Source organism: Coffea eugenioides, chromosome 11 (assembly GCF_003713205.1).
Source record: "Coffea eugenioides isolate CCC68of chromosome 11, Ceug_1.0, whole genome shotgun sequence".
Classification (NCBI taxonomy): Eukaryota; Viridiplantae; Streptophyta; class Magnoliopsida; order Gentianales; family Rubiaceae; genus Coffea; species Coffea eugenioides.
The window spans coordinates 36,333,718-36,353,647 of record NC_040045.1 but is presented as its reverse complement, the minus strand read 5'-3'; the positions used below and the strand labels follow the sequence as shown (position 1 = coordinate 36,353,647).

General features: G+C 33.0%; 2 protein-coding genes across 2 annotated transcripts; both read left to right on the top strand.

Annotated features, from left to right (window-relative positions):
• Positions 1-5,116, top strand: LOC113752445 (ankyrin-3-like). Its single transcript, XM_027296556.1, has 6 exons — positions 1-580; positions 1,393-1,592; positions 1,652-1,923; positions 4,316-4,385; positions 4,961-5,029; positions 5,111-5,116. Exons 1-6 carry the CDS (start codon positions 1-3, stop codon positions 5,114-5,116), a joined length of 1,197 nt encoding a protein of 398 aa, XP_027152357.1.
• A 1,878-nt stretch (positions 5,117-6,994) lies between these two features.
• LOC113753251 (ankyrin repeat-containing protein At5g02620-like) lies at positions 6,995-19,336 on the top strand. The gene is made up of 6 exons (XM_027297352.1): positions 6,995-7,631; positions 8,486-9,015; positions 17,623-18,167; positions 18,474-18,518; positions 19,025-19,052; positions 19,192-19,336. The coding sequence occupies exons 1-6, from the start codon at positions 7,043-7,045 to the stop codon at positions 19,207-19,209; spliced, it is 1,755 nt and encodes a 584-aa protein (XP_027153153.1). The 5' UTR covers positions 6,995-7,042; the 3' UTR covers positions 19,210-19,336.
• The last annotated feature ends 594 nt before the right edge of the window (positions 19,337-19,930 follow it).

Below are 19,930 nucleotides of genomic sequence, written 5' to 3'. Positions count from 1 at the left end.
ATGCAGGCTGCAGCTGCACAGTCAGGTAATTGGGTTGTAATGGAAAGCTTTTCAGACGACTTCTACACTCAACATACTCCAGTAGAAGAGACAGTCCTTCACGTATTAGCCGAGTCTTGTGACTCTGCAAATGTAGTCCAACTTATCCTTGCTGGGCATGGCCGTTTGCTTATGAAATTGAACAAACGGGGCGAGACTGCACTTCATTTGGCAGCAAGAAATGGGCATTTGGGCATCGTTCGAGCACTAATTGACTATGCAAAATCGGAAGCAGGACACTGGTTTACCCCATGTTCTGACAGGCGCAAGAGGATGCTGAGGATGGCTAGTGTGGCTGGAAATACAGCTTTACACGAGGCAGTTAGGAACAACTTCTATTACATCGCCAAATTGTTAGTTCAAGAAGATCCTGAGTTTCGTTATCCCCACAATTATGCTGTGGAGACACCTCTGTATCTGGCAGTTGAGAAGGGACGCCATAATATTATGGTTCTAATTTTGGAGTCTTGCAAGACACCATCTTATCTTGGCCCCGGACACAAAACTGCCTTGCATGCTGCCGCAATTTGGAATTTTCCAGGTGACTTCATGGATAAGCATTTTTTATATTAACATTGTCTACACAACCGAAAATAAAGGGACAAACCTAAGCTCCCGTTCCTTCTTTTTTTTTTTTCATATTTTGATACAGGGGAATTAATTTTTTACCTTGTACGAAATTTCGACTTTGATGGCACAAGCGATTAATGCATTAAAAGGGATTTATGGAAAATTAATCTGATAAAATACCATTTAATAATGGGTAAATTACTTATCACCTCTCTATAATTTTATATAATGCAGATGATCCCCTAAGGTTTTAAAATAGCCACATAATCCCCTTGTGATTTTATGTAAAGTGAAAAATGAACGGAATGCATATTAGTTATGACGTTTATACTGAATACGCTTTCAAATCGTGTCTAATAAAATTTTAATATCCCTATAACCACCTTATGGTTTGTATAAATATCCACTTTAACTTATGTGATTTTTGCATTTATTCACATAATCTCCTTATACTTTATTCAAAATGGTTAAACTATCGATTGATTTAGCATTTAAATAAATGTACTATTGATATTTCAAATAATGATATTATGTAGGCTATTTTTCGTCAAGTTTTCACTTTACATAAAACCATAGGGGTGGCAATAGATGAAATCACAGGGAGGTTATATATAATTTGTCCTTCAATAATGTATTCTGTATTGTTTGTACATATTTATCCATTAATCATAACACTTGTTTAATTTACACAGTATATGTAAGTTGTTGTAGTGTAATTGATCTTAATTGTCTAGTGAACAACAATATCTTCATATGTTGCGCTAAAATATTAGCTACTTACAGAATCCATGATGCTGATTTTGGAAAAGCTGCCTAATCTTATAAAGGATGTCGATAAATTTGGGTGGACTGCACTTCATTATGCTGCCAAATTCAATCATCAGGAAATTGCAAGACTATTACTGTCTGCCGATAGGTCTACTGCCTATGCCAAGAATGATGACTCCAAGACTGCTCTACATATTGCTGTAATTCATGGACATGTAGTTTTGGTGGAAGAGATTTTATTGCTGTAATTCATTGCCCAGACTGTTGGGTTCAGATTACGGGTGAAAGTCGGAATATCCTTCACCTAGCTGTAAAGCATGAACAAGGAGAAGTCTTGGAGTTTGTTTTGCAAAATTCCGGGGCTTCTGAGCTCATTAACCAACAGGATAATGAAGGAAACACTCCTCTCCACCTGTATGTTGCTACCAAAAACTTAGATGGGAATTGCCTTGTGAATCATCCTTTTGTGGATGTCAATTCTTTTGACAATTCCAACTCGACGCCTCTAGACAGAATAGTGGGGGGTGACAACTTTCAGAAAGACAGGTATAAGATGTGTTTTTCCCCCTCCGCTTTGCGTGATCATAGTGATTATTAAAAGTTTTTTCAAAATTTCTTATATGAACTTGAAAATTTTAAATTATTATAAAATTTTATTTTTAGAAAATAGGAAAGTTAGATAGTATGTTATAGAATATTCTTAACTACTAATCACCCCTCTCCAATTGAAAATTTTCCTTTACATTGCAATGATGGGCAGTAACTACTAATCGTCAATGGGCTAGCTTATAGGCTTAGAAGTTGGAAGTGCATGGGCAAAGCCGACCTTATGGGCCAACACACCTACAACAAAAACATTAGTCATGCCCACAGAAGGACCTCTTTTGGATCTTGAATGAGTGATGAAAGATGGTATTACAAATGTTAGTGGTCGGTAGTCTGAGATTTATGGTAGCCCAGTTTGATTGAATTAGCAGATGAGCCTTCTGTCTGTAATAAATTACTTTTACTGGAGTCTCCAAACCCCAAAGAAAACAGCCTTGTAGAAAAGTACAATTATCTCCCTTAGAGTTGACCTTGTAGTTTGAACAACATGCGATCTAGCCCTTTGAAAGCCAGCTGCGATGAAGGAAATCTCTTAATGTTGTCCAGGAAACGATCAAACACCAGATGAAAGCAAACAATCACGTACTAACAACTGAAAAACGATATAGAAAGAAGTGAAAACATCAAGAAAATCTCTTCTCTCTTCTATTTTTCTTTGCTTATGACTCATCTTAGCCACTACCATACTCTCACTTTCTTTATACAACAATCATCTATTACAATTGGATGAACAATTAGGTGTTGGTCAATAAAATTTTGTAAGATGATATGAATAGTGAAAGCTGGACCTCATTTTGAAGTTGTCTTTTCTCGCCTATGACTTAATGTACCAACATTCAAAGAAGCGTCTGTTTTGCATTTAAAGTTAATATGTTCTTTATGTAACATTGGAATTTGATTGTCCACATACATACATGGAAAAAACTTCTTCATATTTTTTTTAAAAAATTATTTTTCAACAGGAGAGGGGTGAAATTTAAAAAGTGTCAAAGAGGCAGGGAATTAGAATCCAGAACCTCTAATTCCTAGCACGTCAACGTTAGCCAGTAGATCAAGATGTTCTCGACAAAGTTGCTCATATTCAATATTTAGTTGTGGTTGTCATTACATTAGTTACCAAATTCCTACTGTGGAGCTTTTGGACAAATAGTTTGCTGACGTGATAATCATTTCTAATGACTATTAACATGACAACAACATTTGACAAACATTGTGCCAATTTATGGGGTTCGGCTCTAATTTATTCAAACTAGGGATTATGTTTTGTAATTTGGCCAAACCTCTAAGAATGTAATTGTAATTAACCCTTAAAGACACAATAGCTGAACTTTAGTTGAAGAGTACTTTGTCTTCTGATTAAGGTCGATACACCAAAAATTAGAGGTTTTGGTTCAAATCCTCTTCTCTCTTCTCTACTTCTTGAATCCCAACCCTCTCCTATGAAAAAAAATAAAAAAAAGAAAGAGACCTTCAATAAAAACGATAGGTGAACTTTGACTAAAGAAATATAAAACGTATATGCTTGTGGATGCAGCTAAAATTTATTTTACAGTAAACAAAGATTAATAGACGGAAATAGTACGTGCACTTTATTAACACAGACCCAGAAAAATAAGAAGAGAAACAATTATATTTTACTTGATTGTGATGCATTATATAGTATTGTCGCCATGAACAGTAATAGCTAAATAGCCACTTTATTTGGAGAATTAGGCTTAAAGACTAATAGGAAGTATTTTTAATTTATTTTTTTTCATGTAAATGAAGCAATAAAATTTTCTTAATTTGCAAGGGATGTTCACAGAGTAGCAGCATGCAACTGAGGTTGTGCATAAGTCGCAATCATCCTTTATAAACAATTTGCCTTTTTCAAAACCGTGTCATGCCAAATAACGATACTCAACCTGAGATCAAAGTATACAGCATAAGTAGGTGACAATCAGCTAAGGAAAGCACATCAAATGAAAGAAAAAAGGTTACAACAATTGCTGACACTAAGAAATGGCAAAGAAAAGGGCAGATAAGAATCGCATGCAAGGAGGACTGGAAAGATCTTCAATTTGGAGTCCAGATTCCAATTCTGATACCTTTCTCTACATATTAGTTGGGCATCAACGTGCAAGAGTTTGATACTTTTCTTTATACCTTACTTCAGCGTCGTCTCAGTTCAGTCCTGATTACTTCTTCGACATGGTTTCACTCTAATTAGATAGTCACTGTGATACGTAAAGAATATACATTTTCAAAAAATTTATTCCAAATTTGATACATTTGTCTACAGATTACTTCCGCATCAATCTTCATAAATTTAATACTTTTCTTCACATCTCAGTTCAGGATCATATGATAAGTGCAGTCCTGATTACTCTTCGATTATGACTTCATCCTCAATTAGCTATTCAGTGTGATATCAATTCCAGAATATCCATTTTCAAAGCATTAATCATCAAGTTGGCATATTTTATTGCTCCTGAACAGTCAAGACTTCAGTACGTTGCAGCTGCAAGAAAATGGATCTTGAATTGTGTGCCGTGCACTATTACAAAAGAATTAGGGGTGTAAATAAATTTAAAGAAGTTGAACATCATAATATTCAATTTTGTTTGATTATTTTAACGAGTATAAAACATAGCTTATGACATTCTAGCATTTGTGCGGTCAAATTTTCTAGGATAAAATGAATTCTACCACCTCAGACGATTCTGTCATAGTTTCAAGTGTAGGTCTAAATCAGACTAGTATTTTGAACATCCCTACTCTGGTACCATGTAAGAGAGAGGGGAAGATTTGGAAATATATTTTTGTATTTCTCAAGAATTTACAATGACACAACAAATATACTTATACCCTTCCAGTAATGTAGGTTACATTGGATCTGGACATTATTTTAACTTAAGAAACTAACCTAATCAACAAATTGCAACAAATTTGAGAGTTCCTTGTTACGATTCTGTGTCAAACTAAAGCAATTGTGTAGATTTTAATCAAGAAAGAGTTGGAGGAAGCGGGTGCTACTGCAGGATATCAGAATGTTGCCACCGTACAGGTGAAAACTGAAGAAACATTAAAAAAAAATGGAATAAAAGACTGGCAGGGACTTATTTGACTGTGGCTACACTGGTTGCAGTTCTAGAGAAGAAAGTAGCGTTTATTAGGTTTGTTATTTCGGATTCACTAGCAGTCATGCTCTCCATTGATGCAGTGCTTCAAACAAATGAAGCTATTGCAGGGCAGTAACTATATGTACAAAGTTGGCTACGCTCCACGCGAGTAGTTCAACAATTTTCACGGCTATGATAGTAATGATGATAGCGTTTCTGACGGGCTATCTTGAGAATTTCATCAAAAATTTTGTGGCTATCAATTTAATTAGTTTACTAATGGAGGGTAGGATTTGATATGTGTTTGGTTATTAAAGGGTTTAACTGTGATTTGAACAAATCTCATGGAGTTTGAATTCATAAACATAAACTTATAGTATATGCATTACTGGATGGAGCTAGATATTTTCTACAGTGAGCAAAGATTAATATATTGTAATAATACATGTGCTTTACAAACAAAGGCAAATATATATATATAGCAATAGCTACGTAGCCACTTTATTTGGAGAATTAGATTCAAAGACTAATAGGAAGAATTTATTATTAATTTTTTCAGGTAAATTAACTAATACAATTTTTATAATATGCAAGAGATGGCAACAAGCAGCAGACCTAGATAGTAGATAAGTCGTATTTGTCCTCTATAGAAAGAATTAGCCCTTTTCAAAACCGTATCATGTCCAAAAAACGATGCTAAACTTGAGCTCGGAGTAAACGGACAAGTACATGACAATCACCTAAAGAAAACGTATAATGGTTTGTTCATGACATCTTTAAAGGTATGTCTTATCGTTTTACATGCGTGTGAAAGAATTTTAAGGGGTCAAATTGGTGATAGATCCACGAAAGGAAGTTTACAGGTAACAAAGTTGTTGGTGTTTTCATTTTCAATTATGGTAGAATGTTCAATTATGTGAAATCCATGTTGAATAATTAATATGAAAGATATCTTGAATGTTCAATTATGTGTAGTATAATTGATGTGAAATCCATGTTGAATTTTCAATTGCTGTTATATAATTGATGTAAAGTTCACATTATGAAATGATATCATCTAAACGTTGCTTTTTCTTGAACTTGAATATTAACTTGTTTGGAAGATTTTTAAAATACCCAGGCAATTTGCACACGGATCCGCTTTAAATTCGCTCCACCGGTTGGATTTTTGCAACAAAGGAGTTTTCTCCTTTAATGATCAGCCAGCGGATCATGTTAGATATGCGGGACGGATGCATAATCTGGTCATGGATCAGGCCTAGTTTGTTCCAGATCAAAGAGCCAGATTCTGGTGAGAAAGTTATGTAAATCTGTCAAAGTGGATCCGTGGACGGATCCAACAGGATCCACGGGCACAATTCATAAAAATGGTCATGGAATTATTTGAAAAATTCATATTTGATTTTTCTTTAATTTGGTTCTCGGATTCAAAGGTTAACCTTGTTAAATGACTGCATGAAAAGCAAGCTTGCACAAGGAAAGGAAAGAGGAATAGAACAATTGCTGGCACAAGGAAATAACAAAATTCGTATAGGAGATGTATTACAGGATCTTCAAGTTGGTGTCGGCACTCCAATTTGGATACCTTTCTCCACATATTAGTTCAGCATCAATCCGCAAAAATTTGATACTTACCTCTGCATCTCACTTCATCCACAATGAGATAGTCATGTGACACACGATTAGCAGAATATACATTTTCAGAGCATTATTCCCACTTTGTTACGTTTCTCTACAGATTACTTCAGCATCATTCTGCATAAATTTGATACTTTACTGTACATCTAAGTTCAGCATCAGCTGATCAGTTCAGTCCCGATTACTGCTTCGTTCAGTTCAGTTCAGTCATTGGGATATATAAATTGCAGAATATCCATTTTCAAAGCGTTAATCATCAAGTTGGCATTTTTTATTTCTCCTGAACACTCAAGACTTTAGTAAATTGCAGCTGCAAGAAAATGCATCCCACATTGTATGCAGCTGCAGAGTCAGGTGATTGGTTAGTAATGGCAAGCTTTTCAGACTACTACTACTCTCAACATACTCCAGCAAAAGACACAGTCCTTCACGTATTAGCCCAGTCATGTGACTCTGCAAATGTAGTCCAACTTATCCTTGCCGGACATGGCCGTTTGCTTATGAAATTGAACAGAAGGGGCGAGACTGCACTACATTTGGCAGCAAGAAAGGGGCATTCCGGCGTCGTTCGAGCACTAATTGACCATGCAAAATCGGGAGCAGGATATTGGTTCCCCCCATGTTTTGACAGATGCAAGTGGATGCTGAGGATGGCTAGTAAGGCTGGAAACACAGCTTTACACGAGGCAGTTAGGAACAACTTCTATGACATCGCCAAATTGTTAGTTCAAGAAGATCCTGAGTTTCGTTATCCCCACAAATATGCTCTGAAGACACCTCTGTATCTCGCAGTTGAGAAGGGACGCCATAATATTATGGTTCTAATTTTGGAGTTTTGCAAGACACCATCCTATCTTGGCCCCGGACACAAAACTGCCTTGCATGCTGCCGCAATTTGGAATTCGCCAGGTTACTTCATGGATAAGCATTTTTTATATTAACATTCTCTACACAACCAAAAAAATGGGACAAACCTGAGCTCCTGTTCCTTCTTTTTTTTTTTATATTTTCATATTTTGATACAGGGGTATTAATTTTTTACCTTGTATGAAATTTGGACTTTGATGGCACAAGCGATTAATGCATTAAAAGGGATTTATGAAAAATTAATCTGATAAAATACCATTTAATAATGGGTAAATTACTTATTACACCTCTCTATAATTTTATATAATGCAGATGATCTCCTAAGGTTTTAAAATAGCCACATAACCTCCTTGTGATTTTATGTAAAGTGAAAAATGAACGGAATGCATAATTAGTTATGGCATTTGTACCAAACGCATTTTCAAAGCATGTCTAATAAAATTTTAATATACATGTAACCATTTTATGATTTGTATAAATATCCGCTTTACCTCATGTGATTTTTGCATTTATCCACGTAATCTCCCTATACTTTATTCAAGATGGTTAAACTGTCGATTGATTTAGCATTTATGTAAAGGTTCTATTGGTATTTCAACTAACGATATTATGTAGGCTATTTTTTGTCAAATTTTCACTTTACATAAAACCATAGGGGGTGAAGTAGAATTTTGAAATGTTAAGAGGTCATGCAACAATGAATGAAATCACAGGGAGGTTATATATAATTTGCTCTTCAATAATGTATTCCGTGTTGTTTGTACATATTTATCCATTAATCATAACACTTGTCTAATTTACACATTATATGTAAGTTGTTGTAGTGTAATTGATCTTAATGGTCCAGGGAACAACAATATCTACATATGTTGTGCTAAAATATTAGCTACTTACAGAATCCATGGAGCTGATTTTGGAAAAGCTGCCTAATCTTATTACGAATGTCGATAAATTTGGGTGGACTGCACTTCATTATGCTGCCAAATTTAATCATCAGCATATTGCAAGACTATTACTGTCTGCTGATAGGTATGCTGCCTATGTTGCTGCCAAGAATGATGACTCCAAGACTGCTCTACACATTGCGGTAATTCATGGACATGTAGCTTTGGTGCAAGAGATTTTATCCCATTGCCCAGATTGTTGGGTTCAGATTACGGGTGAAAGTCAGAATATCCTTCATCTAGCTGTAAAGCATGAAAAAATAGAAGTCTTGGAGTTTGTTTTGCAAAATTCCTGGGCTTCTGAGCTCATTGACGAAAAGGATAAAGAAGGAAAAACCCCTCTGCACCTGTATGTTGCTACCAAAAGCCTAGATGGGAATTGCCTCGTGAATCATCCTTTTGTGGATGTCAATTCTTTTGACGATTCCAACTCCACGCCTCTAGACAGGATAGTAGGGGATCATCGACCTTCAGAAAGACAGGTAAGATTCCTCCTCCACCCCGCCCCCTCCCCCCGGGCCCACCCCGGGGCTGCATGGTCTCGTTCACTGTGTTTAAAATTTTTTTAAAAAATTTTACATTATGATTTTTTTTTTTAAATTTTACATTATGAGGATTTCAAACTGGTAAAATATCCCCCTCCTATGTGTGTTTGATAAACCAAGAAAACTAGGGTACAGTTCCAACGGGAAAAAGAAACTGTTGGCATCTTTTCTTAAAGAAAAATATTTCAATTAACAAATATTGTAAAAAGTTTTGGGAAAGTTGTTTGAGGGAAGCTGGATGAATTGTAATATAGACGGTAAGAATTTGACATAATTCGTGATCTGGGAATCTGGTACATCAGTAAATTTTTAGTAAATTTATCAAACTAATCAAAGGTATGGCAGAATCACATAAATGACCCTTGCATGTCTTGCAAATGTAACGTGATTTGCGCACGTGACACAATGGTTAACTTCCAAAATTAATGGTGGGAGGTTTTGAAGTTGGGTTTCCAAGGTAAGTGTAACATCCTCTCAGGCATATACAATTTATCTCTAGTTATTTGCTTTTTAACTTTAGCCTTTTAATTCTTTAATAAAGGAATGCCTCCTTTTCTTTTGAGACAACATCCTTTTATTGTAACAATCACTTTAAAATTTTGGGTTAATTACATTTTATCCCCTTAAAGAATATCCCATTTGTCAGTTTACCCCCTAACCTTTAATTTTGCTCACTTAGCCCCCTTTAGGACAAAATTGCCCTTATATTATTTTGACTTTTCATTTACCTTGTTTTCCTTTCTTTTATTTCTTTTTCTCTTTCTTCTTTATTTAATTCTTCCTCTTTCCCACAAAAATCTTCACCTTAATGATTGAAATTAAAAAAAGAGGAATTGTAGAGATCTATCTTCTCCTTAAATGATTAAAAAAATATTCAAATCACTTTCCTAAAATATAATTTTTTAGCCTTTCAACTCTTTTAATTTTGGATTTTCCTCTTTTCTTTTTAGTTTCTCATTTTATTCCCAAGAAAATATCTTAAGATGAAATTGTGACCTGATTAATAATCATCAATTGAAATTTGTGACACGTGACATCATACAAAAAATCAAAATTAGTTTTTGATGCCTTTTAAATCTTCACCCAGAAATATGCAATTACAAACTCAAAACAAAAATTTTCGTTGAAATGGAATTTTCTATTAGGAAGGATGAAAGAGAGAAGAAAGAGAAAAAGAAATAAAAGAAAGGAAAACAATTTCATCTTATGATATTTTTTTGAGAATAAAATGAGAAATTATAAAGGAAAGAGGAAAATCCAAAAGTAAAAGAATTGAAAGGCTAAAAAAATTGTATTTTAGGAAAGTGATATAAGTATTTTTTTTTAATCATTTAAGGAGAAGATAGATCTCTACAATCCCTCTTTTTTAATTTCAATTATTAAAGTGAAAATTTTTGTGGGAAAGAGGAAGAATTAAATAAAGAAGAAATAAAAAAAGAAATAAAAGAAAGGAAAACAAGGTAAATGAAAAGTCAAAATAATGCAAGGACAATTTTGTCCTAAAGGGGGTTAAGTGAGCAAAATTAGAGGTTAGGGGTAAACTGAGAAATGAGATATTTTTATGGGGATAAAATGTGATTAACCCTAAATTTTTTTTTGATAACATAGCATCATTGTCTTACGGAAAGTATTAATATGTTCTCTTAAAAAAAAAGATCTTTTTCATGTAACGGTCCCTCATAATAATGTGTTAAACTTAAATTTTTTCAGTTTTATTTTACAGCATTAATCTATTACAATTAACATTATACGGTAGCACATATATTTTTGGATGCATTAGAATAACACGCCAATTCTATGCCTACTATACGAGGAAATTATTTTCAAAAGCTAGTCAAACATAAAATGCATTACATGTACAATTTTAGTATGTTTTAGGCATTTATAACATTATCATTCAACATAATGCTTACAGGTGTTATTTTAGGGCTTTTTTAGGGAATAAATCATGTAATCATCTTTAATTTTTCAAATTCTTAAAGTATAATTGTTTGTTTGTTCGTTTTTCTTTGTAAATATAATTAATTCATCTTAAAGAATTATGTCCTAATAGCAATTCATTTATATCGGAGATGTTAAATCAATACAAATTATCAATATCTTTTGCTTGAGAAATTTTGAATCGGAAAAGATATTCTTAAACTAAAAAAAATAGATACTCATTTTTTTAAAAAAATGTACATGCATGTACAACATTGGTTGGTTGCTCACAATGAAGCAATATCGTATCTATTGAGAAGCACGCGTATCATAAATTATCTATACTATTTTTCTCTAGGAATTCTATTGGAAATAATAGGGTAAAATTTTTGGTTTTTACTAAGGGTTTTTTTAATGAGTGTCCATTAGATACTCGTTAACACACCTAAAATTTATTTAACCTACCATGTATATTCACATACTAACAATAATTACCTTTCCTTTCATTTATATACTTTCCATATTTAATTTTACCTACACTCCCTTGTATTTATTTACTTTTTCTAATTAATCTTACATTTTAAAAAAACATAACACCTAAAATATATCTTAACAAGTGTCCAATAAACATATGTTAAACAGACCCTTTTTCTAATTATCAATAGTTAAAGACAAAATTCGTACACCATATAACTACTTTTTGCGCAATTAGTGATGTATTTTAGGGATAATTTCACAAACCTCCCCTAAGGTTTTTAGCAATTACAGAGAGCTCCCCTCAGGTTTTAAAAATTACATATACCTCCCTTATTTTTGTTGTTTAATATCAATATAGGTCCAATAAGCTAGATTTTCTCTCAAAAATCCTTAATTGCCCTTTTGTACAAAACTAAGAAAGAAAAATATAGCATACTCAATTATTTTCTTCCACACTTTGTACAAATCAACAAGTCTAATCCCTTATCACCATTTAAGCGTAAGTTCTAAAGCTACATAGCTGTGTAGAAGATTCCAAATTAGATATATAGTATCAATACTTGTCTCGCAAAAAAAAAAACACAGACAAACCCTATTGACAACCAATTTTATGCCCCAAAATTAAATATCAAAACTCAAATATTTTGTCAATACAACCTAATTTGACCTAGGACCACTATTATAACCCTCTTATGGTCTTAAAAATATTAATATCTAAAAAGTAGAGAATAAATTTTACCACCAGCATAACATCATAATAAAAAATTTCTAATCCAATGAAAGAAATCCTTATGTAATTATTGACATTTTATAAAAAAATTTTCTTGACAACAAACAAAATATGACAAATTCCACATCTTTAGTTCTTCTTCATATTTCAATCATCAATTTTATTATTTATTTTTACTGCGAGTCTCTTCATTTCCTTTTAGTTTAATACATAATCTATTCCCTCTGTTGATTTTGTAATTTCAATTTGCTAATATCTACAAAACTAAAAATAATAAAAAGAAGTTATTTTAACTAGAAAAGAGAGAAGCAACAATAGACAAGAGATAGAAAAATAGATTTTTTTTTAGGTTTTGTAAATTTGTTGCCTTAAGTTTAAAATTGTCTACCAAATGGAGGGCATTATGGGTATTTTACTATGTCAAGAAAGATAACTGTAATTTCTTAAATCTGAGGGGAGTCGAGTGAAATTGTCAGAAACCCTAAAGGAGGTTTCTGAAATTATCCCTATATTTTATACTGTACAACTGGTGCACTCTATAGATGAAGTAAATTTGAACTTGTTTCCTCAAAAGATACTAATTTATAATACAAATATTTTTTTTCATCATTTAATTATTATGCAAGTAGTATATTTTATACAAGTAGTACGAACACTTCTTAAATGAAGCAAATACGATATTGTTGTCCAAAACATACTAACTTATAGTACATATAAGTTCTTCATCACTTAATTACAATTAATACATATGGTACACCAAATAAATACTTCTTGTGCTGCAAATGGTACATTTCATACACCATGTATGTACTTTTTTGTGTAATAAGTGGTACATTTTATACACCATGTAAATTTTTTTTAAAAAATAAGTGGTACAGTTCATACACCGTTCAAGTACTTTTTGTACTAGTAGTAGTATGTACATTCAGTTAATGAGTCAAACTTGATCTTGCTATCCACAACTTACTGATGTACTCTTCATCACTTTAATTGTAATTGATGACAATCGGAGACCACAGCAATGTGCGATGTAAGTACTTTTTGCACAAGCAATACATGCATTTCATAAACAACGAAAATTTGATATTATCCTCAAAAATATACTAACCTATAATACATATAAGCTCTTCACCACTTAATTACAATTAATAATAACAATATACCAAATAAGTACCTTTTTTTTTGCAACAACACAAGTAATTACGTTTTGTACAATAAGTGGTACATTTGATACACTATATAAGTACTTTTTATCCCTACAAGTGGTACATATATTTCATTAATGAATTAAATTTGATATTATTGTCCAAAACTTACTAACCTATAATAAAAATAAGCTATTTATAACTTCATTACAATTAAGTATACAATGAATTTTACATGTTTAGTATTTACATGATACACAAAAATTATTAATACAAGTACAAAATGTTTCACGTGTTACATATAAAGTATAAATTAATTATTTTAGGACTATACAAATTCTATTAATTTAAAGAGGTATTAATTACTTGGTAAATTAATAATTTATTAATTTATCGAGTGTACTTACAATTCAAAGATATACTCATTTAATCAATTAAAGTTTTATTTTATTTTATAAAATTATGAATTATTCTATTAATAAAAGGAGGCTAAAAGTCTAAGGAATATGAAATTTGGAATGAGATTCAAGTAGATTTAAATTAAAAAATAATAGACTCATATTTTAGGAAAATATAATATGTAATTTTAGTGAATCATTAATTTATGATGTGAATGGAATAGAATGTTATGTGATGTTTTCAAAAAAAAATATCATCTTATTATTTTATCAAAATTATTAATTTAGCTCGTTAGTCCAAGTCGGGATAAAAAAAATTGTTATTTAATAGAGGTTATTATTTTATCAAGTATTAACTTATAGAGGTTTTACCGTATATTATTATAATTTTCAAAAGAAAATTTTCTAATAGGGGAAGAATGAGATTTACGAAATGCAGAGGAGAGGTAGATGATTTCGATCCAAAATCTTTAAGTTTTAGGTAGGCAAAAAAAGTTACTACAATATTTCTAGTAGTTATTATGTAGAAAATGAACAATAATGGTAATTTATTGTACTTGTTCTTTTTAATACATCTGACATTGCTTTGCAAATTTTTTTTAAAAAAATTTTCACTTGCATCATAAGCACATTTTTCAATACACCTTTTTATATTCCCAATTACTTTTTTATTTCACATACAACACATCACAAAAAAGTGCTACAGTAATTATTTGGAATAATACTCTATCCAAACAAAGCCCATTTTTTTTAATTTGTGCAAAATTGAATATAATTAATATATTATATAAAGTCATCTTTTCATTCATTTTTTTCCTAAATATTTATCTTTTTTTTTCCGGAAACGTTAGAAGGTTGTATTGATAAACATTGTAAACTACAAAAGTATGGGCAAAGGCCCAATCCACCTATATACATCGTGTACACAGACACGGAGGAAGCTAGTGCTCCTCATCTAATGGAATGCTTGTAGCATATGAACTAATCTGTCCAAGTCTATCATGTTGTTCATCTGGAACTAGATAAAAGGAGCATTGTACAAACATGGAGCTTAGTCTATCAATCTCCTCCACCTGAGCGAACAACCTGATATCTTTAGCTTTTCCTGACCTGAGTTGTCTTAGCAACTGTTGGTCTGTGATTCCCACTCTTATATGGGACCACTGTTTTGCTCTTGCTTTCGCCATGGTCATAATCCAGTAGCCATTGTCCCGCGCTCCGCTCTCTCATAGCCCATATAGCTTTTTCCTGACCGTTGCTGTCATTTGCCATTACTCCAATCCCCACCACCTGTCTTTCCTTCTTGACAGTAATAGCTACTTGTACATCAATGCCCTCCCCCTCAACTGTGTTGTGTTCTGACTCGTCCACAGCTTCAAAAGTTTCTTTAATGCTCTCTTTCCTGATCCCTTCCATTGCTTCCCGATGTTCCATCCATTCTTGCATAGCTTTTTGTATTACTTGTAAAGTTAGCTTGTTCTTTTCCTTGAAGACTCTTTCATTTCTCGCTTTCCACAGTTGCCATAAAATATTAGCAGTCAGGCATATGTGCTCCCACCCTCCTTGCCTAGCTCTTGCACCTAGCAGGGCACTCCACCATCTCCTAAAGCATCCCCTTTGGTCAGCTACCCCTTCCCACTGTACAGGTGATATGTTCCACACTTGTTCTGCATTCTTACAGTGGAAGAATAGGTGTTCCACCATTTCTTCTCCTTCTCCACAACCTGTACATATAGGCTCACCCAGCTTAGTTCTGTCATAGATAAGTTCTCTAACTGGTAACGCATTGTTCATGCATTTCCAGATAAAGACCTTAATCTTTTGTTTGACATTCAAGTTCCACAGATGTTTCCACCCCATTCTGCCCCCTAAACTCCCACTTGGGTTATCCAGACTTCCCCTGCTTTATTAGAAGACAATTAAGTTCATATGTCATGCACTAGAAACGCATTTTATTTTGTAATATTGAAAAAACTTATGACAAAAATAAAATAGTTGTGTACATGCCTATTTTGGTTTTGCACTATTTTATACTATAAGGGCGTGCCAACATTTATCAGAAGACAAGGTAAAATAGGGGCGTGCCAAAATTTTCATGCATGGCTATAGCTTTACTACTATTAAATTAGTAATTTATAACTTAAAACAAATTCTTCTAAAAAATAGATTGTGACTTATTTCATTTTATAGTATGCTATGCATATTAAATTGTGCACCAAAATTTACTATTTTAATGTGCATAAATGCTTGCATGCAATATACTTGAATTATGTATATAATGTAACATGTACTCATAAGTGCCCTACTATTTTCTTATATTGCAAAAAAATAAAATGGAAAGGTGCTAAAATGTAATATGGAAGTGAAGTTTATATAGTGTATGAAAAGTAGGAATTTAAAGACCCAAAATTCATAAGAAAGGTTTAATTTTTGAAAAATTTCTAAATGGGGCATGAATTCCTTTTCAAGTATTAAAATAGTTATTGAATGTATCTTTACGTGACTAAATCGATCTACTAACAATGTGCAATTTATTGATACATATACATGCATACATACATACATATGTATATATGTTTGTATGTATGTATACGTGTGTCTGTATATATATTCTAAATTTTCCCAAAAAGGGGATCAGTTGGGTGGAGCACCATACTTATCAATCTCGTGCTTATTTTACTGACTAGGGCAAAGAAGTCTGCAATCAAAGTCGATACTTGTTCTGGATTGATGGTTAGATTGCCTTGTTGACAGCTTGATAATCAATAAAGCACAAGGCTCTCGCTTCTTCTGGAATAAAATTAAGGGGCCACGGAGATGGCAATGACAACTCTGGCTTATTAGACAGTAGACACAATAGGTTGATGACAAACCAAGAACATAGGAGGCATATCCAGCAGAGTTTCCCACTTTCTTCTTGAATCTTTTTTGATATATATATATATATATATTTGTATATTTGCATAGCTGAGTGCGTACTATATTAAATGCGCATATGTACAGATATATACATACTAAATGTGCAAGTTAAAGCGTGTTTTAGATTTTATTTATGATAATAGGCTTCCTATAGATTTTATTAGCGTTTGTGTGCTTCCAAACATAAAGTGCTTGTTTATTGTTGAGGCTATATGCCTAAGACCTAGATTGAGCTTTTAGTTTCAAAAACAAATTTCCTTAATTTTCTCTATCAATTAAATTTTAAGTTGAAAGAAAATAGTTTGGGATCTAATTATAAAAACTTTTATGCTAATGCTTTAGTGTAATTATGAAGAACTGACAAAGGATATAAGATTGATTCTACTATACATGTTTGGGCTGACAGATCCATGCTTCTATTTTATGTCCACATGTGCAAACATGTACAAAAATCTTATATATATTTGCACCCACCCTTAGATGTCTAGCACATGTACAAAAAAAATGAAATTTAAATTCAAATTCAAATTAAGTATCATGCATCCAAAAATACTAGCGTACATATTATCATTATATAAAATTAATCCATACTTAATATAATTTACCCGTCTAGTTTAAGAAGTAAACAGCACAAGTACTTTAGAAGAATTTATAGAAAGATGACAAATTAAATATGAAATTAAGTAATTGTTCACGTTTTATGCTCAACAAAGGGTATAGAAAAATAGCTTTTAGTTGACTAATTAAGTATATAAATGTAATGTCGAACTAAAGTACCATCTCAAAAGTAAGCATTGATATATAAACCCACGTGAGTGTAAGGTTGAACGATTAAAGTTAAATAAATAATATTACTACACTGAAAAAATCAGGAAACTAGAGTTTTCATGCATTATCTTTTTTTTTCGTGAAGATTAATATTTACCATTGTTGTTGTCTCTTAACTCATTTTCAGGAACAAATTAAGGGCCAGCTCGAGGAAACTGGTGCTAAAGCTGGAATCCATAATATTAACGCAAAGAGAAAAGCAAAAACATCTGATAAAGATCTAGCGGAAAAGTTGGACAAAATCCGCCAAGCTTACATGATTGTTGCTACACTGATAGTTACAGTAACTTTTGCGGCTGGTTTCACCGTCCCTGGTGGCTTTGAAAGCGGTGAAGGTGACAAAAAAGGCGGTGAAGGTGACAAAAAAGGAGAAGCAGTTCTAGCAAAGAAAGCAGCTTTCATTGTCTTTGTTGTTTCAGATTCATTGGCGTTGCTGCTCTCTATGCTCGTAGTCTTGTACCAATTTGTAGTCCGTCATAGGCCGGACCTTTTTGGTAAGCCATCTGGACTATTCTCCCGTGAGGCACTTATTGGATATGCCATGATGGCAGTGGTGATAGCATTTATGAGTGGTCTCTTTGCCGTGATACCAATCCACGGCATCAAGATATATCTCTATGTTATCATTGCTTTCTTCGGCTACCTTTTTCTGGGCGCCATTGTTGAATGGAGGTATAACATTAGCCTAACTTTTGTATCGGAGCTTCTTATGGTTGAATTTGTTCTTTGCCATGCTCTGAGAGTTAAATTTCATATGCATGTGATAGTTCTTTGTGCTAGGTTAGTGTGAGCTTAAATTATGAGATAACTGAAAATTATGTGATAGTTCTTTGGCAAACCTCCCTTGTTGCAAAGCCAATTAAATTATGAGAGAACTGAAAAAACTTTCGGAATTATGCGTGAGATCCTTCTTTCCCTTTACCAATTATTTACTCTTTCTCTATCTCTCTAAGATGCCCTTTTTCCCTTCTTCTCAAGGGTGGCACTTGCGGCTGGGAGGTCCTTCTTTGGGGAACAACTAAGGTAAGATGTGCTAATTTGTGTTGTTCATGGTTGATTCATATGGAAGAAATGACACAAGGAATGTAAAGGGCGTCAATGGTGGAGGTTGTGTGCTTAAAATGTGTGATTTTGGGCTTGCACGTCTTTGTGTGGGCTTGGGATATTTGGAAATCTTCCTTGATGCCAATTTATGATGGTTTCACTCCATGGGAGTGAGTAGAAATTGGATTTGTCGGGTTTAATATGCTGTAGGACCTTCGGATGCAGCGTTTGGTACTCCGAACATATGCATGCTGCGTCCGAAGAGAGTCCAAAAGCTTGGGTTTAAGTGCACAAGCACGTTCGGCTGTCCGGAACGTCATGTGGCACGCATCCCAAGTGCTCGGACGCAAGGGCTCGATCATGCATTCATCCCTTAATCCGTCCGAACATCTGCAAGAAACCTTTTGTTTCACCCTGAATTATACATGTTTGGATTGATTATCACGATTACGGTTAATAATTGAGTTTGTTTGAATGTTATACAGGTCAAGAAAAGAAAACGAATTATCCCAGGTACGTAAAAAAAGTCAAAAAATATATTTACTATACTTGTTAGAATTCAAGAGTTATATATACTTTATGATTTTTGATATTTCAATGATATTTATTATTGTTGTTATTATTATTATTATTTTTTTTTTTTTGGTATTAGGATGTTGAAGTCACCTGAGATGGTTAAAACACGGTGAAAATGCTTACTGAGAATATGGTGGAAATGCCCGCTTCTTTATGCTTTTGCATTCTATAATATTATTTGATGATTACCTATACAAAAATTGTATTGTGTACTATTACATCTTTTATGTTTTTTTTTTTTGGTAGGAAAGACTTGCATAAAATAATAAATACATCTTTTATGTACTAGGACTCTTATTGTGTTATCGCCTGAGTGGGATTCATTGTGTTATATAAGATATAATAGTTTTAATCTTATTTTTGAGCTTTTATGTCACATAAAATGGAAATAGAAGGTGCTCTTGATACTAAAATCATTTACTTTAAGTTGGATAAGTTGTATTGTCAAAGATCATTTACTAAAATCATTTACTATAAGTTGTATTGTAAAATCATTTACTAAAATCATTTTGTTAAGATAAAATTGGTATAAGTTGCCCCTTTTTGTCTTGTCAAAGATGGAGAAAGAAATAAAAATCATGCAAGTTGGCAACGGGCAATTGCTATGAATTTCTTGGACCAATCCCTTGAGGGATTCTCCCAAAGATTATGCAGAGCATGTGTTTCTCTGATTTTTTCTGCAAAATGAAGTTTTTGCCCACAATTTCTGGCAAAAACTGCAAAGAATCCCTCGAGGGATTCTTTCTTTTTCTTTTCATCCTTGAATTGCACCATCTCTTTTAGATATTATTGTGACTTCCCAAGTTTCTAATCCT